This window comes from Melospiza georgiana, chromosome 10 (genome assembly GCF_028018845.1).
Source record: "Melospiza georgiana isolate bMelGeo1 chromosome 10, bMelGeo1.pri, whole genome shotgun sequence".
Classification (NCBI taxonomy): domain Eukaryota; kingdom Metazoa; phylum Chordata; class Aves; order Passeriformes; family Passerellidae; genus Melospiza; species Melospiza georgiana.
The window spans coordinates 19,454,720-19,477,146 of record NC_080439.1 but is presented as its reverse complement, the minus strand read 5'-3'; the positions used below and the strand labels follow the sequence as shown (position 1 = coordinate 19,477,146).

General features: G+C 45.5%; 1 protein-coding gene across 2 annotated transcripts in view; it reads left to right on the top strand.

Annotated features, from left to right (window-relative positions):
* Positions 1-22,427, top strand: part of PPP2R3A (protein phosphatase 2 regulatory subunit B''alpha) — a 54,527-nt gene that overhangs the window by 12,649 nt on the left and 19,451 nt on the right. For both annotated transcript variants that reach the window (XM_058031401.1, XM_058031400.1), the window contains exons 2-5: positions 1,725-4,138; positions 16,690-16,950; positions 18,337-18,440; positions 20,890-20,992. In XM_058031401.1, the coding sequence (XP_057887384.1) occupies positions 2,168-4,138; positions 16,690-16,950; positions 18,337-18,440; positions 20,890-20,992 (2,439 nt within the window). In that variant the 5' untranslated portion in view covers positions 1,725-2,167. The remainder of the gene's footprint in view (positions 1-1,724; positions 4,139-16,689; positions 16,951-18,336; positions 18,441-20,889; positions 20,993-22,427) is intronic.

Below are 22,427 nucleotides of genomic sequence, written 5' to 3'. Positions count from 1 at the left end.
TTCTCCAGCAGCACCTTGACTCACTGCAGTGCCTGGGCACACCTGGTACCGTGGCTCATCCCTGGCAAGGGGCACAGCTGGCAGCACTGCTGTTCCCTGGGAAGGGGCACAGCTGGCAGCACTGCTGTTCCCTGGGAAGGGGCACAGCTGGCACCACTGCTGTTCCCTGGCAAGGGACACACTTTGTACCCCTGCTGTTCCCTGGCAAGGGGCACACCTCATACCTCTGCCCATCCCTCGGGAGGGCCCTCCCGTGCCTGAGGGGCTTTGGGGCAGTGCCAGTGGGTGTGGAGGGGGCAGGCTGGGACAGGAGGAGCTGCAGCTGGGCTGGGCAGGTGGCAGCCTGTTACAGAGCCCAGCATGGCAGTCGGCTCTTTGTCCTGAATGCAATGTTTTCAATGCCTTATACAATCCCAAGAACCAAGTGGGAAGGGTTCTTTACCTGTGCCCCTCCACATAACTGCAGTGAGCAGACGTGGCACATCACAAATTCCATTGAATGCTCCTGAATCAGTGCTTCTCAATTTTAAATGAAGGCTTTAAAATGTGTAAAATGTGAACATTTAGACTTGTGCTCTCCCCAGTGGGTAATTACAACAGCAGCAGACTCTTAGGGGACTTGGCTTGTGTGGGCTGTGTTTGTCCAGGCTTTGAGCTAAGCTATGGGATGGAACTGTGGGGAGGGCAGTGCTTTCATCAGGAGCAGGCCTGGCCTTTTGCAGTGCTGGATATTTGCCTTTGAAGAAACCAAAATAAACCTGTGCTGTGGAGTGATTTAGCTGGGTGATATAATAATGTTTTATTAAATAGATTTCTGTTTGTACGGGAATAGAGGGTGCTCAGGATTTCACTGGGGTGTTTTCATTTGATTGTTCACGTATTAAAGAAAGATGAGGCAATGTCTAAAATTCAAGACCCTTAAATCTGAGATTTGCTTTTTTTCATAACCAAGTTAAACAGCTTTTGAGCTTTTTTATGGTGCACTTCTGACCATGATGATAGGAAATGCAGCTGGAAATGACTGTGACACTCCATTGAGTGTAAAACACTCAATTCCTAGTTTTCACAGGCTTAACCTTTATACAAATGTTACTATCCTCAATGTCTACAGCAGTGGACTTACTGCATGAAATATGCTGCTATTTATGGGTTGTAAGAGCAACAGTTATTCCTCCTTAAAATATATTGATAGGGTCCCAGAGACCTTGGTGAAAGGCTAATGGAAGCCAATGTGGCCTTTACTAAAAACTGCATTCTTAGAGGCATTCAGCTACTTTGCTGCAGGCTTTTTGCAGCTTTTTATAATCCAGAGAGCTTGGAAATCCTGAAAGTGCTTTTCTCTACTGCCCTTTGCCTTATCTTTAGAGCCTTGGAAAACAAAAGGCAGAAATTCACAACAGGATCAAAATGTTTTGCTCCATTAGAATTAAAGGTAATGTTTTGCTCGGTCTGGAGAGGAAAAAAAGCAAGTCTGAAAAAAATTAATGAGTGGCTAAAATAGAGCTGTTAAAATGGCAGCACACAGACAGCCTGTGTATAAATATAGGCCAGCTCCTTAGCACTGCTCTTATATGGTAGATCTGAGTGAAAGAAGACTATCAGCCTACTCTGTTCTGTGCAGGCCTGTGTGCTGGTTGTTCTGTCTGCTGCCAGATGTTTGGTAGTAGACAAGGCTGCACAGTACATGGCAATCATAATGACTGTCACCTTTATTTCTGTTGCAGGGACCTGTGTCACCAGTGTGAGAGAGGAATCTCCCAAGTACACTGTGGATTTTTTCTCTGCACATGCTACTGGATTATTGACCTTTTACTGACCCACCCAAAAAGAGAGGAAAAGGGTCAAACAGAAATTGCTGACTTGTCACTTCTGCCTTAAAACTGACTGGATTTTATGGCCTCTGCTGGAGAAGCTCCCTGGACCATTGGAAATGGAGCAGCTCGTGCTGCACCTCTGCTGAGCATGGAATGTGAGCATCGAGGTGCCTTAAGCTAAACCATATGCAAGTTGCACTAGTTGTTGTAACACTGCTGAAACCACTCCAGACTTCTCCAGGGCTTTCCAAGGCAGTAGCTCCTCACACAGTTTGGATGTTTCCAATTGACATTTGAATGTTTTCATCCAGTCTGGTGTGGCTGTGAAAAGTGAGCTTTTCCCTGTGAAGTTCATGGTGAGTTTTGCAGCCTCACTTCCCAGCGTGGTGTGTGCTATGGCAGCGAGCTACAGGCTGATGGTGACCTCAGTGAACTGCTACAGCAGTGTGCTGGTGGAGCAGCACTCCCAGCACACTGTGCACTACTGCACAGGCTCCTGCCAGCTCCTCAGACAGGGACTCACCTGCATGGTAGCTCACCACAGTGTCTGTGCAGAGCTCAGTGTCCAGGATGCCAACCTGGACCATAAAATTCCTGTTCCTGAAAATGGTCTTGCCTTGGCTGGAAATGAGGACTATCACCAAATCCTCCCAAATAATCCAAGAATCAAGAAAGGCTTTTCAGTGCAAGCTTCCAGCAGTTTAAAAGACATTACTGGTGAGGCAATAAACCTTGCCAGTGGTAAAATAAAGGAATTCTCCTTTGAAAAGCTCAAAAACTCTTCCAGTCATGTGGCCTACAGAAAGGGAAGGAAGGTTCGGTCAGAATCTTTCAGCAGACGATCCTTTGATTTTGACTTGATCTATGGGCACTTCAACAATGATGAGAACTGCCCTCCATGTGGCTTTTTGCAGAGCCCCTCACCTGTGGAGAAATGGCAGGAGAGCAGCGATGCTCCAGAAGTCACCATGAGTCCTGTGGTTCCCTTCTGCCCTCATTCCTTCCCAGAAGAAAACATCATTACCCAGATTTTAGAAAAGCACAAGCTAGATGGTTCTTCTGGTGGGGATATTAAGGTGTGCCTGGACATCCTGCTCAAGTGCTCAGAGGATCTGAAAAAGTGCACGGACATAATCAAGCACTGCATCAAGAAGAAATCTGCAGATGTCGTTGGTGGAGGGAGCAGCAATGATCCCCTGGCTAATTCAGAGAGGATATACATGAATCTGATGACAAGATTTTCCTCCTACCTGAAAAAGCTGCCCTTTGAGCTGAGGACAGCAGGGCAGAGGGAAGCCGGTGACTGGGCAGAGCTGATGAACTGTTTCCATGGCTTGCAGCAAACTCCCTTTCCCCCAGTGTTTGGTGATGAGCAGCCACCCAGGTATGAAGATATCGTTCAGCTGCCATCCTCAAGTGCAGTTCCTCTCGCTCTGCCAGGTCAGGGTGAGGTGACAAGCACCTCCCAGTCCATCCAGACAGGTTCTGTGAGCTTCAGCTCCAGCTCCCTGCCCGCTGTCCCTGCAGAGAGCAGAGCTGTGAAAGATGCTCTACCTCAGCCACCAGCCCCGAGCCCCTGCCATGGCACAGCTGCCACCGAGGCACTGTACATCGAGGAGGAGTGTGATGGGGACACAACAGCAGGGACAGGGAGGAAGGCAGAGCAGAAGGGGGGCTGGCAGGGCCTGGAGCACAGCTACCAGCGAGCTGCTGCCTCAGACCCTGCTGCTGATGCTAAAGCACAGCGGGCCAGGGCGGGAGATGCTCCCGGGCAAACTGCTCCTTTAAAACCAGTGTCAGAGCCTGTGCTGGGTGGTGCCCAAGCTGCCGTCCCCAAAGGAGCCCAGACATGCAGTAGGGTGGACAAGGAGGAGATAGACAAACTGCTGCTGGACTTGGAGAACTTTTCCCAGAAAATGCAGAATACTCTGAGGGAACCCTGTCGGAAGGAGGGCGAGCCTGCCTCACTGCAGGTGTCTGGCAGGCAGGGTAGGCAGGCTCTGCCTCTGGAGCCCAAAAGTAAACCTGCTGATCCCCCTTCTTCTCTGTCAAAAATCATGGAAACCAATGGTCATAAAATGGAAGAGGATGACAAAGCCCTTCTACTGCGTATCCTGGGAAGCATTGAGGACTTTGCCCAGGAGCTGGTGGAATTCCAGACTGGCAAGGGAAGTTTGTCTAAGGAGAGGGAAGTGATGCAAATTCTCCAGGAAACTTTAGCAACTCCTTCACAGTCCCTGCTTTCAGGGCAAAAAAGCCATGCTGGGGCTGCCTCCAGAGACTCTGTTCCAGCTTCCATTCAGCAGGCCCCAGAAGTAATAAAGGTAAGAGAACAAAACTTTTGATGGGATAGTGAGGAAAACAAACATGGGAAAATGTGGGGGAGTGTGGGGAATTATATCTAAGTGATGCATTGTGCTTTGAATGCTGCAATGTGGAATAATGTGTTCAACCTGGCAGAAATGTAGCCTTTATTTAAATACAAACAAAAAAAGGAAACTGAAACCCATGAGAAAATAAAATAGTCCTGACCTGGAGTTTCACCTTTGAGCTTGATCCTTTCCTGCAGGTGCTCCTGTAGACTGTTTGCTTGTGGTTTAAATGGGTCCCTTTTAATAGGGTGTAGTAATAATTACTTTAATAAGTATAAATAATTACTTTATTTCTGGAACCAAGTATGGACTGCCTCTCAGCAGTTCAGTGAGAACTGATTCTTCCACCTCTCCCTTTCCCATCTCTGAGCAGCCTTTCTTGTCCTCCTCATCACTGGTTCCTAAAGAGACCAGTCCTCCAAGGGAGAAAGGCCAGAATCTCAGAGGATTTAGTTTTGCTTTCCCTGTCCCCAGTGCATGGAATCATGTGGAGTCTGCATTGCTTGTATCTCAGGTGAGGAGCAGGCTTTCCCAGAAAAAAGAGTCTTGGTGGGAGCCTGCTTTGGAGGGAAGCCAGGGCTGTCTGGTGAGCACTCGATGCTTTTTGTTTGGTAACAACTGCCAAATCTCAAGAAAACTCGTTGCCATACTTCCAAGTAGGCAGTAACTCTAGAGAGGACTTCAATTTCCCCCTTCCACATAGGCACTGAAAAAGTGCCCAGGTTGTAAATGAGCTTTGACAGCTTCTTCTTTAGTTGGAGCTAAATGTGCATGTTTTCAGAACTGGCCACTTTAGCCCAAAATTTGATGCAGCTCTGGAAAAGAGTGCATGGGTTGTGTCTTACCCTACATGATGGCACTGAAATCCTTTTAGACCAGAATCTCCAAGAGTTTCTGTTGTTGCTCTGGGAAACTTTGCTTACAGATAATGGAATTCTGCTATTTCCAGCAAGGGGAAGAATCTTTTTCCTCAGAGAGTGTAGAATTAAACAGCTCCAAAATCTCTAAAGTAATCCCTTGTAATCTTGCCTTGTACATTATTTTACAAAATTTTCTGACTCGTGAGTTCAAACAAAAATGTGTTTGATGAAGTGTGACACTGGCTTTGTGGCAGATTTTATGTAATGCTTGACAATGGGATGCATTTATGCTGCCAAGTGGCTCCTCAGTGTGGTGCCTTGGCAGGTTGTGCTCCCCTGATCCCACCTAGCTGTGAGTTAGTTTGCTCCCAGCCTGCCTTCTGTGCACTCCTCTGTGGGCTCCTCTGTGCAGTCCCACAGCTCCTGCCTTGTGCAGGTGCCCAGAAGCAGACCCTGGGAGAGAAGAGGTGTTTTGGGGAGCAGAGCTGGTCCCCTCAGCGGTGGGCACAAGGCACTGGGCTGCTGGCTCTGCACCTGCCATGAGGTTTGCTGTTATTTGTGGCACAGATGTGTCCCTTGCTAGGTGTAGCATCTGGGGAACACATCCCTGTTCCTGGATCACTCTGGATGTAATTGAAGCTGCATGTTGATTCTCACTTGATATTGCACGTGTGCCTCAATTATGCAAAGCATTTGTTGTATTTTCTTAAGGCTCATAAAACAGTTATCAAATAGCTGGGCACACATGCAGAAACCTCAGAGCTCTCAGACTGATGACAGCACAGCACACCTTTTGCTTGTGAAAGTTGTGACAGATTTAATATCCCTCAAATGCTAAGCAATGAAAAAGGAGAGGGAGAATCCTTCAGTGCAGGCTGTTTCTGGCTCAGCTGGCCTATCTGTTAAATCTGTGCTAATTTATATCAACAACAGACTTCCTCTTTATCATAAACCCAGTTATGATCCTCCACACAGAACAAAAGGATTACTTGCCTCTTCATCTTCAAAACCCAAATATTTAGAAGCTAGGAAATGAATACTCAAGAAGTGCATCAGTTTTGCAGAGCACAGAGTAAGGGCATCACACTTCTTTTGGGCAGGCCAGGAAGCATTGCATACTTTCAGACTGTCCAACATTTCCCATTCTGATATCCAGTTTTCCATTGCTTATCTCTAAACCTCTGAACTATTTGTTTTGGGATTTCCTGTTCTCTGTGCCTTTCTTAAGCTGATTTTTTAGTATGTTGGCTTTGAAAAAAAGTCATTCAGTGAGAGCAGTGCAGTTGCCTTTTAGAGGTCAGTCAGCCCCCTGGTATTATCTGTATTTTTGTCTGTAGTGAGGAGGGCTGGATTGACCAGCAGGTTTGAGGGAACTGGGGGGAACTGGAACCAGTGGGCAATGAAGAAGGTGGAGATGGGGCTGTGGGGATGCTCTGGGCTGACCTGCAGAAATGCTGGGTGTTGGGGTGTGTTGGAAGGTAAAGACTGCTGCCTTTGAGTAAGATGTCATAGGCAAAGTCCTTGGAGAAGTCAGTGGTGGATGTTTCTGACTGTAACTTCTGTCCTTGGTCTGCCACCTGTACAGGTTGGCTGATTTGACAAAGTAAATTCAGCTAATGCTTGGGGTGGTGCTCTAGTGAAAGAACCCTAGAAAAGTCTGTCAGCAACGTGGTCCTTCTGTTTTCAGAATCAAGTGAGTGGTGCAGGGCTCTCCTGCATGTTCTGCTCATGTGTTGTATTTTAAGAGCTGTTGAATAAAGTTTATGAATAATTTTGGGAGCAGAGGTCAAGGCCAGGCTTTGATACAAAGAGACTCTTGGTTTTTGTCCCTCCACTTGTTGTGTATCTCCTCAAAAGGATTACTTGTGTTGTAGTGAGCCAGAAAGAGCAGTTCTGCTTCCCATTTCTCTCTCCTCCATGCCTCTAGTTCCTGTTGTATTGTTCTGAAAACTTCTCTTTACTGACTTTGGTGCTTGTATACAAGGTAAAACTTATTTTCTGCCATCTTAGTGAGTGGAATAGCTCAGGCTGATGTCACATGGGTGATCCAACCATTTCTGGCCAGGGACTGTGGATCTGGGAGCAGAGGGGTTGTGGGTTGATGAGACACCTTTATAACCATGCTGTATCTCAGGTGGGAGAGCCTTGAGTGAAGCATCCAGAGCTGTTCCCACATTTCCCCTGGGTGGGCTCTAGGTAGTGTCTGTTTAATCCTGCCTCTCCTGGGTGACTGACTGATGGGGGTGGGTGTTTCTGGGACTCCCAGAAGGTTCTTAACTCCCTGTGCCCTGAAACACCATCTCAAGGCCACACACTTGGCTTTTTTGTATCAAAATGTCTGTGTTGTGTGCTTAAATCAGGGGGCCCTAAGAAGGCTCTGAGTGCAGTTAACTGTTTCTGAATCATGGAAAGCCAAGGTTGACCTTGCAACTTGTAATTCTGCCCCTTCATAATTTTGTGCCCTTCTTTGTTTTGCAAATGTAATGATTTTCTTTTCAAGGATCTTGTATGGGGTGATTAATTGTAAAAAATGGCTTCTATAATGTCACAATAACTTTAACTTTGTTCTGAAATAATTCTATATTCTCAAAGGGTGCCTAAAATGTAATGTAAAACTCTCTGCAAAATCAACTTTCATCTTATATATGTTAAAAATTGTTTTGGTCAGACATTGATAATATCTGTCACTTAAGCTATACACACACTGTGCACTCCTTTAAAACTTCAATTATTCATTACTTCTCAACACAGTGAATAACTATGGGCTTTTTTTTTCTGTGGGTAACAGTTACTGAAATAAAAACAAATCTAAGTGAATCTAAAGTATCTCAGAATGAAAGGCAGCTAGCAGGCAGTCTGGCATCTCTAACCTGGGTCACCTACAGCAAGGAGGGATTCCTGGGTTTGTGGTTTGTGCACTTGGTCTGGCTGTTGAGACCACAGTTTTTGCTGTGGGTTTTGTCCAGTTGACTTTGAAACTGTTAAAACAAGATTCTCTCACTGTTGATTTCTCATAGTACTGTATATTTATATCTTTATTTATACCCACCTTGTGTGTTTTGAGGATAGGAAGTAGCATGTTAGAAACCTATTCCAAAACATTGAAATACAGGCACCATGAGCCTTGCCTCTGGATTACTTGCTTTTTTTCAGGTTAGCAGTGAAAACCTCCCAAACTTCTGAGATCCTTTGTGATTTGTTAATTTGAGCATGAAAAGTATTTGTCTGTGCTGGTTTTTTAAAGGAGGAGCTAGTGGCTGCAGATCAGTGTGTCTCTTTAATGCATGTATCTGTAAAGGTCTCTGTGGCTGGTCTGGATGCAGCTGGAGGTCACAGAGGTTCCTTGGGCTTCATTTCCTCTGCAGGCTGTAAGCAGAACATGAGCTAATTCATCACTTGCCACAGATGATTTGCAATAAATCACGTCCTGACATGCTGCTGCATGAAATCTGCACACTGCCAGTGCAGTGCAGCCTCATGGGCTCTTTAGGTGTTGCCTTAATCTTTAGAAAAAAATTGTCAGAGTAAGAAAAACTAACATTTGTTCCAAATGTGTTGCATATGGATCTGTGTATCCTTTATTTGGTGGCAGTTCCTCTTCAGACATTCCTGCCTGCCCTTTCCTTTCTGGAGGTTATTTTTTCATCCCCATTCTCTGTGTCACTCTTAGGCTTTGTACTCATTTGGACTTCATGTTAACTACAGCAGCCCAGGAAAAGACATCAGAGGCACATGTCCAATAAAAGCTTTCTGTTGTGAGCCTCACTGAGATCTGTGCATTTCAAATGCAATACCTTGATGAGAGCAAGCCCTACTAGCTTGAAATTGGCTGTTTTTCTGTGCTACTGAACTTAGACAGTGTCCTGGCAGAGCAGCTCATGTTTTCCAGTCAGGTAGGGGAAGCACTCCATGGGACTCTTTTGTGTGGGAAGAATTGGATTTAGGCCCTTGTTCAGCACCTTTCTTATGATAAGAGAAGGAGAACACACTTCTAACAAGCCTAGACAAAGAGCAAGGATTTGAAGTCTTCTTGCTCCAGGTTGTGCAGAGAAAAAGTAGACTATTGTCCTCTGAGAATTGCTTTGCCTTGGCCTCATGAGAGCTGTGGGGAAAATGAATAACAAGAATGATGCATTTTGATGTCTTTAGGAAACTGTTTTCTTAAGGGCTGCTTGGGAATGACTGAGCTTATTATCCAAGATCATCCTTGTGTGCTTGCTTGGCAATAAAGGAACTAGATGATTTGCTTTTTCCAGCAAGAAGGAAAAAATGATGTTTTTTGAAAATTACAGCTTTCAGTTGAGAATGGGAACTAATGCTGCTCCTGTGCTTGATCACCTCAGCAGGAGGGACCTCAAACCACTGCCATCCCACAGGCAGGGCCCTTGGCTGGCCTGCTTTAACTCTAGCTGAGCCTGACTGACCCAGAGGTGCCCCTCAGGTCTCAGCACTGGAGCACACAAGTAGAACTGTTGGGGAAGAGGGTATATTTAGCCACTTCTGCAGGGCATCTAATTTTAGAGCTCGTGGTAGTGGTGGTGGGTGCTTCCTTTCTCATGTCACCCCTGGCCTATTACAAGCCAAGGACAGATTGTCTGTCATGTAGCCAGCAGGGAAATAGATTCACTTGTAGATCATGTTTCTCAATTAAAGTATTACAAGAAGGCAGAAGATCCTGGTGGTACTGAAAGACACTTTGAATATTGGTTCAAGTAGGCAACTCTGGCTTCAGGAGTGAGATAAAATTGCTAGATGTTATCCTTGTGAAGAGAGAGAAGACATAATATGTTGAAGCCATTTGTCATTTCTTGCCTGTAAAAAATCAAACCCAAGAAAGCAACGTGCTGCTCTTGACGTGGTCTCCTCCAGAGTGGCCCTGCTGGAAAGGTCAACATCTGCTTAGGAGCTGCCCAGGATGATGATCAAGGAGAGTTCTCTGCGGAGGGACCCAGATCTGGGAGGGGAGCTAGCTTTCCTTGCCAAGGGCTGTGACTTTGTGCTTCCATCTCGCTTCAAGAGGCGCCTCAAGGCCTTCCAGCAGGCCCAGGTTTGGACACTTGGCATTTCTTTATCTTTTTTTTTTTTGTGTTTTTTTATTGGATCACAGAATCAATCTGTGCCCCCTCAAGGCGTGTCTATTTGCAGAAAGTTATTTGCAGCTAGATACCAGCAGGTTTAAAAATAAACCTTCCAGGCTTAGATTGCAGAGTTAAAATGTCTTTGTAAACAAGGGGGGAAATTAACAGCAAGGGCAGTGATTTAATAATGGAGAGAAGTATTGTAAGAATGAAGTATTTCTGTGGGATTTTTTGTGTGGTTGCTCTGAATGTTTGTTGTTGCATGTTGGAAGAACCACGAGGTTCTGCTGTCTGCTGTGAACTGTGCACATCTCTGCAGACCAGCCTACCTGGCTTTGGTTTTTATGATTTTACTATCCCAAAGTGATTCTTTGTGCTGTTTCCTACCCTCCCTGGGCTGTGGCTGAAGGAGATAATGGAATCATTTAGTCTGGAAAAAACCCTGAAGATCACAGAGGTGTAGCCAAGGAAGTGGAAACTGTATCACAGCTGTGTTTCTGGTAAATCCCAGCTGCTGCACTCGCTCTCTGGAACCACTGACAAAAGATTGGATGTGCTAGGACACCAAATGGACCTGTAGTCACTCCAGATTTAGAGGGTTCACAATTTGCTGAAATTGGCCCATCCTGAGCTTTATCTATATTTAAGTAATGAGTGACCCAGTGAGGACGTTAAAAAGTTGAAATTAGGAGCAGTGCAGCTGTTTCCTAAGAAACAGCATTAAAACGCTCCAAAACACATTGTGGCACATGTTTTCACGCGCGCTGCTGACAGGTTAAAGTACATCTCGGAGGTTAATCTGTGGAACGTGTGTTTTTCACTCCCCGGGGGAGAATTGCATGAGGTAATAATGTGCAGTAATGGCTTGGGCGGGGCCGAGCACTTGGGAGAGGCTGTCAGGAGCCCCGGCGCAGCTCAATTCCCTCTCCATAGCCTGATCGCTGAGGATATAACCGGGTAGGGTTTGCAGGGAGGGATGAGAGCTCCGGGTAGAACAGCTGGGAAAATGGACGAGCCTTTGGTCCACGAGCCCTCTGCCCGGTCAGAAACAGGAACAATTTCTGTGCTGAATGCGTTGGGAATGACTGGGGCTGCCGGTTCGAGGCAAGTGAAATGCTGCAGTGTTCAAAAAAGATGGTATTTTTTCTTCTTTTCTTGCTGCCTCCCCACCGTGTCACCCTCCTCTTGTCCTGGGCCCCACAGGTCTCTCTGTGAGCTGCCTTAATTAATAACACAGTTTGGTGTCATCCCGCCAAATCCAGCTCTGTTTGTGCCTTTCCACATGGGTGAGATGGGTTCCCAGAGGGACAGTGGAGCTCTGGAGGTGCAGGGCAGGGATGGGGGCTCTCCCAAGTGGCAGCAGTGAGGTGTAGTTAAATTTTGTGCCTTGTGGGGCTGTACTGGGGCTTGGGATGTGCTGAGAGTAGAGGTAATTGGGTCGAGGAAGAAAACAAAAGTGCTGGCAGGTGGAAAGGTGATAAGGTGGTGATAAGGGAGCAAGAGAGGTCAATGAACACCTCTTTGCTTTGTGGGACACTCAGATGTTGGCCAGGAAGGAGGGAAAGAAGGGTGCTGGTTAACTTCTATCTCAAGAGCTGGAAATTTCAGTTCTTGTGCTTATCCTTTGCAGAACTATTTATGGAAGGATCAGAGAGCCTCCCATAGCAGTGTTGGGAGGAAGGGAGATCTCTAATCCAGCATCTCACTTGTAGGAATACTATTTCTAACCCTGGGTCACGTCAGCACTGGCTTTCCCCAAGGATAGGGATTTGCCCAGCCCCTCTTGGTGACCTCACGGGCTGTACTTCCCTCAGTGTCCTGCAGCCTAATCCTCCCAAGCTGCAGTTGGGTTCCATTGCCACTGTAACTCATTTCCAAGAGCTGCAGGCTGTGTTTAGCCCAGCCCTTGGCTTCCCTTCCCCAGGTAGCCAGGCCAACCCTCAGTGTCTCCTGCTGCCTGATCCTGATCACAGCTTTCTGATTTCCCTCCTTCACGTCTCTGGCTGGTCTCTTACCATCACTTGTTTGAAGTGAAGGCCCAAAACTGGTCCCAGGAGCACAGATGCAGCTTTGCTAGTGTCAGACAGAGATAAAAACTTCCTGGCCTTACTCCTAGGTCAGTCCAGGACATCACTGGCCTTATCTGTAATCAGCCCTCACTGCAAGCTTGTGCTCAGCCCTGTCCCCTCCACCAGCCCTGTTCTTGCTCAGCCAGGGGGTTCTGAGCTGCTCCTGAGGGCCATGTCCAAGATCTCTGGGCACACTGGGCAGTGGAGGTGTGTGATGCCTCTGCAAAGCTCCACTGGGTAAGGCCATGAGGAACTCGATCCACCTTTACAATTAGCACTGTGTCTACTCACACCTAAATCCTTTTGGGTTTCTGAGTTGCTTAGGTAGAGTTTGTTTTAATTTTTGTTTTGCTGTGATTGGATTTTGTTTCTGCTGGTGAGTTTGTTTCCTAGAAGAAAATATTCTCTCCAGAAATGCATTTTCTCATAGCTCTGTGATGTTTGGAGCCTTCGTTCTTGCTGTCCTTGGAAATAGGTAAGAAAGAGGCAGCAGGAAGGTTCCTTGATGGGAAAGGGCTTTGGGGAGGGAAAGGAAGAGAAAGTTTTGGCCAAGAGATGCAAAGCAGTGCTGGAGAGCTGATGAGCTTTGAGGATGGCTTGTGTCCAGGTACCATCAGACTTGAGGAAGGCAGGAACTATGAAAAGTGAAAGGAGACATGAAGTCAGCATTGTGGACTGCGAGAAGCCAGGCTGAGTCACTGTACCCTAGAAAAGAGGATTACACTATCCCATTTGGAAATAAAGCAAGAAACTGGTAAATATATTATCTAGGACCCTGTTGGAGCCTGGGACAAGGAGGAAGGAGCAGAAAGAATTTGAGCACTTTGTGTGATACTGCTTCCTTCCATGGAGTTTTCTGCTGGGACTGGCACATCCCTGGGAGACAGGCTGGGATGGCAGAGGTTTAGTCTGTGCTTTGTTTGTGTAGCTACAATGAGGCTGTAGTTCTGTCTGGTTTATTTATAACACAGATGTCACTATTTTTGTCTGTCTGTAAATAAATTGTATGGCTGGCAAAAAGTGATACAGTGGATAGACAGATTTTAGTTAGGGTAAATTACAGAATGCTACAGAGTGGTATTTAAAAATGGCCTTTAATCTCACCTTTCTCTTGAGCACAGAAAGAAAAAAAGTTTATCTGTTAATTATTGTAGCAAAGCCAAAAGGTTTATTAGAGTATTTGTCGTTTCCTTTCTTAGTTGTCCTCTCTGAAAATGCACATCCCTGTTGAAGTGTGTTCTGCTAGGCAAGCAGCATTTAAGGCTAATTTTTTGTAATAAGAAACTGTTTATTTCCAAGGAATTTCCACAGAATTTCCCATCATACCACTTTCTTAAATTTTTTTAACAAAAAGTTGTAATTAACTACTTCTTGTCCCCATAGTGGTTTGCATCTGGTTATACCCATGCCAGAGTATTAATTTGTAAGGTTGTTTTAGGGAACAAAATCCTCAATGACTAGTTGCTGCTTGGTTTTTTCTCTCTGTGTCATTAACAGCTCATTTCTTAGATGAGAAGGAAGAAGACAAAGTTCAGAAACTGTATTTCTATTCCTGAGGCAGAATGTGAAAAGCAGCTCTCCCTGAGCAGTGCTTGCTCCTACTTTGGCTTGGGCTGAGCAGGAGTGAGTGAGTCAGAGTTACAGGGAAGGTCTGAACTGGCTCCCTCCTTCCAAGGCCAGCAGAATTCCCCGGGTTTCCCTATAGGAGTCTGACCTTCTGCCTTGTGTGGTGGGTGTGGATCAGGAAACCAATGCATCCTCTGTGGTCCTGACCTGTGTGAGCTGGTACCAAGCACTGCTGCCTCTGGGAGTGCCTGGCAGAAGAGTTGCTGGGGCTTTTGGGAGGTGGAACCAGGGCAGAGGGGGTGAGTTGTGTTCCAGCATGGGCAGCCCAGGCTGTGTGCCATGTTGGGATGTGTGAAATGCAGAAGGGGAGGAAAATGGCCCAGTGCTCTTGTGCTCTACTTGGGGACTTCTCTTCACCTTCCAAGAAAACAAAATTACAATTTCATCATTCCCTTGTACTATAAAGGAAGGAGATGCATTGTTACCGTGAAGAGTCAGTGTCCTTTGAAAGAACATCTTGGTTTGTGGAACTTTTTATGAAGTTTGAGTCATTTCTCTTGTTCCTCCCAGTGCTGGCAGCCGGGAGTGCCTGCATATCCTGAGGAGATTAGGGAGCAATAAACCTGTTTGTGAGAAGTGGCCTCCAGCAAACTGATGTGAAGTCCTATTATAGAAGTCAAGTGGCTGCAGTTGGCACCTCTATGTCTGTTCCAGCTTTGCATTGTTTGTATGAATATGGTGCTGTGAGAGACCGGCAGGGACTTCCCCTCTGCTGGGATCCAGCAGGGGACAACTCCTGAGCAGAGCTGGCTCCTGGCTGGAGAACCCCGGGCAGGGCAGGGCAGGGTGAGAGCAGATGGCAGAAGCAGAAGTGGGGGTTTGTGTGACCCCTGAGCTGGGGCCTGGTGCTCCCCTCCCACACACATTCACTGGGTCTGGGCTTTGCTCTTGGTGCTCTGCTGAGGAAAGGGCAGGAGGAAGCTGGAGAGGAGTTGTGTTTTATTTAAAGAGTGAACTGTGCCCCCAAAGTGAGTGTCCAGCTCTGCCCAGCTTCCCCTCTGCCACCACCTCAGATCCCCTGCATTGTCCTGCTGTGGGACAGAGTGGCCAGGGCTGATGCTCACCATCCCCAGCCCTCAGGAGCCCCAGGAACTCCCTGGCCCCCCTGAGCTCCAGCATCACTCAGGAGCAGACACAAAGATGTGCACTGGCTGAGGAGGACAGGAGGGAGAGCAGGGGCTGGTGATCAGGCTGGCTCTCCAAAGGTTAAGAGCTGTTCAAACTCTGAATACTGGTGTTAATAGAAATACTGAAGGCTGAAAATCATCTGCAGCTTTTCCTGTGTAGCAAGACAGAGTAGAGGACAACTGAAGAACCCCAAGCTCCAGGTTAATGTGTTCTATGCAGAGCAGTTAAGGACAAAAGTTTGTTCTGGCTGGTGGGATGTGCGTGCCAGTGTTCCTGCTCCTGAAATGCAGCAGCATTTGGGAGAAGAAAGAGGTTTCCCATTTAAAGAAAGAGCCATGAAGCAGAGCAGTGAAGAGGAGGAAAATCCTTCTCTCTCTTCTTCCATGAGTCTCTGATGAATGGGTTATAAATTATTATAAACTGCAGGTAAAAGTAGTGCTTAAAGAAGCTTTTACAGTTCTCAATTCTTTACCTCATTGCAAGCAAATCTGTGACTAGTTGGGAGATTCAGTTTGTGTGAAGAAAAAAGCTCCAAGTTTCAAGAAAATAATGAAGTAAAGCTACTTCATCATATACATTCTTCTGCATTTAGTGGACTCAGGCTTGGCTGCTTTATCCTGAAACCATTTTGTTTTGAAACAGTTAGAATAAACAAACTGAAAGTCACAGCTGTATTTACTTGACTGTTGCCTTCTGCTCCTTATCACATATGTTGTTATATTAATAAAACTCTTGTATTGGAGCCATTGTGCAGTGGGAAAGCCTGCCTTTTCCCAAGAAGGAGTGTCTCTCTGGGGGGGGCAGGGAATTCCTCATCCTTCCACATTCCAGCAACTGATTTTGCAGCTTATACTGTAGTTGCTTGTCAGAGTTTAAAAAATGTTTCCTCCCATGTCTGAAAAATTCCCTGGTTTAGGGAATTTTTAGGGTGTCGTTGTGTACTTACATACAAATGCTGCCTGTGATGTAGAGCTAGAACTGGAGATTGACTGGGGAGGGGATCCAGTGGGGATCACCATATCAGCCATGTGTTGGTTACAGATAGGAAAAGAGTGAGGAAAAGACATCATGTGAATGCCTAATGGCACTCTGCTGGCTGCTCCTAGTCCCTGATGGAAAAATTGATTTACCAGTGCTTAGTACCTTTCACAAAATCAGGTCTGGGACTGTTTAAGTTGGGCACAAAATAAAAGGCTTGCTGAAGTTGGGAAGGAAGTCTTGAAAATATTTTCTTAATTTATCTCTGATGTAGTGAGTGCTTTGACAAAGCTAATTATGCTCCCCATGGATAGAAAATGTCCTTGTTTGAATGTAGCTTTGCTCATACTTTAGGCAAGCTGTTTGTGTGGGTGGGTGCTCTGGTTCAGAGGGGAAATACTGAAGAGCAGATAGTTTGTTGTTCATGGGGCAGAATGACAAGACCAAGTCCAGCATGAGAGGAAATAGCTTTGTCCTTTGTGGTATCACTGAGTTGCACAGTGACTCAATAGGAAATCATGAGCCACAGCTACATATGTAAAATGCTCAGAAATAGCATAAAAGCAGGTGTGACATCCTAAATGCACACTGGTTAATAATGCAGAAAATTGTCATTGCCTATTTAAGATGCATTTTTATCCCTGTGCCATAATTTAATTGTTGGTGGGCTTTAATTTTGTCCTAATCACTGGGAGCACAAACTGTTTTTTCCTGCTCCGTGTACCATGATGTTAAAATGTGTTTGTTTTTCACTGTATTTTCAGGTTCAAAGTAAACAAGAGAAGAAGGCAGGAACTCCATCCCCAGCCCCCCTGCAGCCTGTGGTTAGCACTTGCACTCCTCTGCCTGTGAATAAAGCCAGCAGCAGTACCCCTGTGCCCATAAACATTCCACGTTTCTACTTCCCTAAAGGACTCCCCAGTGTCTGCACTAACCATGAGGAAATCATTGCCAGGATTGAAGAGGCCTTTGCAGAGTTTGAAGATGGGAAAGCAAACATCTGTGAGATGGGGAAAATTGCTAAGGTAACCACTGATGGTCTTGGAGGTTTTTTCCAACCCTAATGATTCAGTGAATCTATTCTTTAGGTTTTTAATTTTGGGAGAGAGACTTTGTTGTAGTTTCAGTCTATCTCACAGCTGTTGTAGGGGGAAAAAGAACCAGTTTCCTTTTGATCTGAAGTTTTTGTTTAGATTTAGATAATAGTAAACAAAAATGAGCTCAGTTTGCTGATTGTCACATCAGATATGTTTGTTCTTGCTTTCATTTATGAAGCAGTTCTCTAAGATTTCTTAGCAACTACAAATTGCATTTTTGTTTCTCTATTCCTTCATATTTGTGCCCAGAAGATTGAGAAACTCAGAGGCAGTAACTTGTCTGCTTCTGTGGTTTCAGGTGGTATCAGCTGCCTGTTTTGTGGCTTTTTGTAGCTGTCCTGCTCAGCTAGCATGAGCTGTAGGTGCTATTGCAGCGTTGTGTGAGGAAGCAGCTTTCAACTTCCAGCTCCTGGATGTGGAAGGGGGAAATGTCCAGTGAGCCCCCAGCCCCTGAGCTGTGCACATCCAGTGGTGCAGCTGGTGCTGAGTTCTGCCTTCAGGGCACAGCACACAGCACTTGTGTGGGAGCACACTCTTTGCCTCTCCCTCAGCTGCAGTTCACAGTGCTGCTGATCTAAAACCAGCATTTATCAGACACATCCTGGATGATCAGCTTGCCCTGACTGAGTCTCTGGCACTGTAAACAGAGCAATGATGCTCTCTCCAAGCTTTCATGGGCTGCCATTGAGAGCCAGCAGCTTCTGCAGAGGCTGGTTCAAAAGTGCTGCTCAGGGAGTCCTTTGGCTGGAATAAATCCTTCCCATGTGTGCTTTCATTTTTGTGTTCCCCTGCTGAGATCTTGCAGTGTTGGAAATAATGGACTGTGCTGGGTGGAAGGCACTGCACTGAGAATTAAAGGGTGGGATTGACTTCACCTTTAGACATTTACTCATTAATTGTCTGTAATTAGACTTGAGGTTCCCTTGCTGCCTGTGACAGGTTATCCCATAGGAGAATAGGCCCTCCTGTTTTAGGGTGGGTGGGGGATGTAGCTGCTGTTAGTGTCCTTCTGGAAGGAGGTGCCGGTCTCTCCATTCCACCCCCAGGAACTGTGCTAAACAGTTCAGAGCTTGAGTAGTCCAGATCCTTTTCCTAGCCTGGGAGGAGTGTTTCTCAGCCACTTGAAAGGGCACATGACAAAGTAGAAAGTGATGTGTGAATTCTCAACCTTGGCACACAGTAAATGGCACACAGGTGAGTCAGAAAGCCATTGCCACTTTATTTCCCTTGTGTAAAGTCTCAGTGGTGAATCTGGTGAAAAGTTCCTCTTGGGACTGCTCTTGTATTCCTCCTTGCCCTGGTTTTTCCTTGCAGATCTGTGGCTGCCCACTCTACTGGAAAGCACCTCTGTTCTATGCATCTGGGGGAGAGAGGACAGGATGTGTCTCTGTGCACTCCTTTGTGTCCATGTGGAGAAAGTGAGTACAGCAAATGCAAAACTCTTTCTGGAAGAAGACATCTGCCTGCCATACAAATACATTTTTTTCCTTCTTTTCTACCAGACTTTTCATACAATTTTCCTCTTCTTTAAGTGACTTAAAAATCTCCATCAGCTTGAGATTTCCCCCCCCACCAGACCCTCTGAACACTTGTTTCCATGTGACATTCACAAACTTGGAAGTAATTTTATAGATAGTAAGATGTTTTGAGTTAGTTGGTGTATAAAATATATTTACAAGCTCCCCAGAAACGTCAGCTATCCTGATGTAGCTGGTAGTTGTGCATTTGGGGTATATTTGTGCCCAGCCTTATTGCTGTAGACTGGTGCACTAAGCAAATGCCATTTGGGAATTGGGGAAGGAGGTATGTGATAGTGTTACAGGACAGAGAGAGGAATGTGGAAATAAGCATCATCATATAACTGGGTACTCTGGGAGCTTTAATAGTTACTGCCTTCCCAAGCAAGCTATTGAATTCATCTGTGGAGGTTGACAGTCCACACTGTGAAAATGGAGAGCTCTGGGTGGATGCATTGTGCTTGGAGTCAGCTCTGACATGGAGCAGACTTGTTTTCTTACCTAATCTTTTTCCCTCCAGGGCAATTCAGGCTTTAGTGTGCTCTGTGAAACACCTGAACAGCGTCTCCATCTCCTCTCCAGAGAGAATTCTAATTTTTTACTTAATGGTTGCTCTTCAGATTCTTGATGTAGCCTTTAACCCTGAATTCCCAAAGTATTTCCTGTGATGATGTTGTCAAAACAGCTTCTAGTTACCCTGGCAAAATTACAAAAATGTTAGGGGTGACTGTGGTCTCTAAGTTTGTCTTGACACAGACAATATATTTTCCTTCCTTAGGTTCCTCCAATTACTTCTAATTAATCCCTAATGTATGATACCACGTTTTCACTTCTCTGATTTTCACATCCTTCAGATATTTGCAGACTGTGGTCATGTCCCTCTTCTGTATCTTCTTAACTCTCCCATTTCCAAGCCAAGCTTTGTATGCTTTTCTCACTTAATTGCTCTTTTAGAAAGATTATTTTTTATCCCCTCCTCTTCCCCTCTGACAGTTATAAAATCTTTGCTGGAAAGCTGAAAAACAGAAGAAATGTAGGATTTCTGGTAAAGTTTGACTGCAGCCATGTGAGCACAGGTGTAACTTTAAACCAGGTCTCTTTAGTTGCTGAAGCCTATTTTCAATTTTCTTAGTATATGACTGACTTCTCAAGATGCCACATGCTCACTGCTTGTCAAGTCTTTAGGAATTTCTCAATATAAAACACTTCTGAATGTCAGATCTTTTTGTTTGTGGCTAAAACAGGGCTTTGGGATTCATCTTTGCGCCAGATTTTTTAAGCTAAAACATTAGCAACTCTTTCTGCAGCTGATTTAGAATATATCTGTTAATTGACAGTTACCATAGGAATAGGAATGTGCAGCCAAAAGGATTGCTAAATCTTTTTTTGCTTATTTAATGCTTTTTTTGTAAAGTCTGCCTTTCCTAGAATGATGAGGCCAGAATTAGCAGAAAACAAGTTAGTGTGATCTCTGCTGGAGAACTACAGCCACTTCAGTACTATGTTCATGCACTTTCAGGAGAGGAGAGTGGTGAATAATCACTCACAGTAAATAATTACGGTGCATTTATATTTTCAGAGTTAATGAAGAAAACAGTGTGGTTTTCTGAGTTTCCCTGATACTATGTGAACAACATAGTGTTTGATATATTCAAATGTTGTGTTCTGTTACCAGTGTTTGGTAAATGGCATGGAGTTCCTCTCTTCATGAGTTTCTCTGGGGTCAATCTCATAACTGTGACACCTTTGGCCAGTGCAGTATTTTGTGTGAGAAGAAGACAGAGACAAGAGCTGGTGTGTCAGATGCACACTGTCAGCCAGAGGGGACTGAGTTTACACCCTTCTCCAAATGCTCAGTCCTACTAATGCCTTCATTAGGCTGTTCTCTGTGGCTTTGGTGCACAGCTCCAGATGGGCCATAATTAACAGGGGATGCCCTTTTTCCTTCTGAGAAGTGATTTTTCTGGGTGAATGTTCAGTCCATGTAGTTTGGCAATCTCCCCAAATACTGCAGTTTAGTGAAGGGTTACATTGGAGAGCACATCCTGTGGCATCCCACTGGGCTGGTGCTGTTCACTTGGAGTGAGCCTGCAGCATTGGCAAGAGTCAGGTTACTCTGATTCCACGGGTGCTTAGTAAAAAAGCTGCTTTACCACAGCAGTGTTAACCTGGGAAAAAATCCCTGCTGGGTGCCCTGGTGCAGCTGAAAGACCTTGAAGGAAGTGCTGGCAGTGTGAGGTCAGCAGTGAGTGATTCCCCACAGGTGTATTGTGCTCCAAGGCCCTTGTGACCCTGCCGGGGCTCCTGGGAGGTGCGAAGGGCTGGGTGTAACTCCTCCCCTCTCCCACAGAATCCTGCGGAGCTGCCACGATGATGCCTCCAGGTTCACTTCCCTCCTGGCCAAGCCTGGCTGTGACTGCCTACAACAGGAGGATTTCATCCCGCTGCTGCAGGTACTGCCCCAGCTCTGCTGTGTTCACTTGGCACCTTCTTTGTTCCCATGGCAGTAAATGTTTACCAGGGACGAGCAGACCTTTGCTTTGAACAGCACCTGGGTGGGGTTCATCTTGGAGTGAAATAGAAATGAGCTTTTGAAGTGCTTAAGTGCCAAACCAGCTGCAGATGCTGCTGAAGGCATTGAGGACTGGTTTCTTGTCAGGATTCATATTTATCAGTGCCTTGTAACCAGGCTGGAATTTGTCCCATTTCTCTATGTGGATATTGGGAAAAATGCTTGTTGCTGTTGATAGTCAAGAACAACATAAAAGCTTATTGGAAAAGTTTTGTAAAAGTTGCTTGGCAAGACAGTTGTAATTAAATTTGTCTAGCCAGACTACCAGATACAGTATCACATGGAGATCTTGGCAAAATTTTTGCAATTCTAATTGTTCTATATGTGCCTCTAAACCTGCAAGTGCACAAATGTCACTGCTTTTTTTCCCCTCATATTCAGGCTAAATCTGCACATCCTCATTTTATGTCTTTCTTTCCCTTTAATTAACTTTAACAAAGTATAGTTGTTTTAATTATTTGTGACCATTTATGCAGACTCTGGATAGGGCTTCTCTATAGTGTCTCTAAATCACATTTATCTGCTCCTCTGATCAGCAGTTGCACTTTTTCTGATCTTTTCCACGCATCCCTAGATTTCTCACACAGTGCTGCCCTCTGGGTAAAACCTCTGTGGAGATGCTGCTGGGGAAAGATTTTGTGTCTGTGCTGGCTGTTTCTGTCTCAGACAGAACTGGGGCTGTAATGGGTACATTTTCTCATGTTGCTCTTCATCTCTTCTCCACTGGGCACACTGCCTTTCCTGGTGGATTGCAGCTCTGCTCTTTAGCTCCTGGTGCAATCCAAGGCATGCCCAGTCCTGTCAGTCAGCCAGAGATCAGCAAAATTACCCTGATTTACGCCACCATGTGAGACATCCTGTTATACTGCCCAAAAACTGGGTATATCACACCCCTGAGGGCACCATGGAACAGGCACAGCAGAACTTGGAACACCTTTAAAGGGTAGAGGAGTCAGACATGGAGAAATTACACAGGCATTGATTCATGCAGGATCTGAACTGATTCATGCAGGATCTGAGCAGTTTCTCCATGGATTTGATCATGCAGATTTGGCATTGTGAGCCAGTGTTTGACTTACAAAAAGCTGGTCTTGAGAAAGAGGCATCTCCACAGGTAGTCCAAGTGAATTTTGGAAAAATACTGATCATATCTGTAAGCATTCTGAGGCTCACACAGCTTAAATTTGACATAGGAGACTTTCTCAAGGAATGTTTATTTCTGACACCTAGGTCTAACAAATGTTAATATCTTCAATGAATGGAGGAAAACAAAAATCTTGGAGAGGAGATAGTTGCATGGTCAACTAATTAATTAT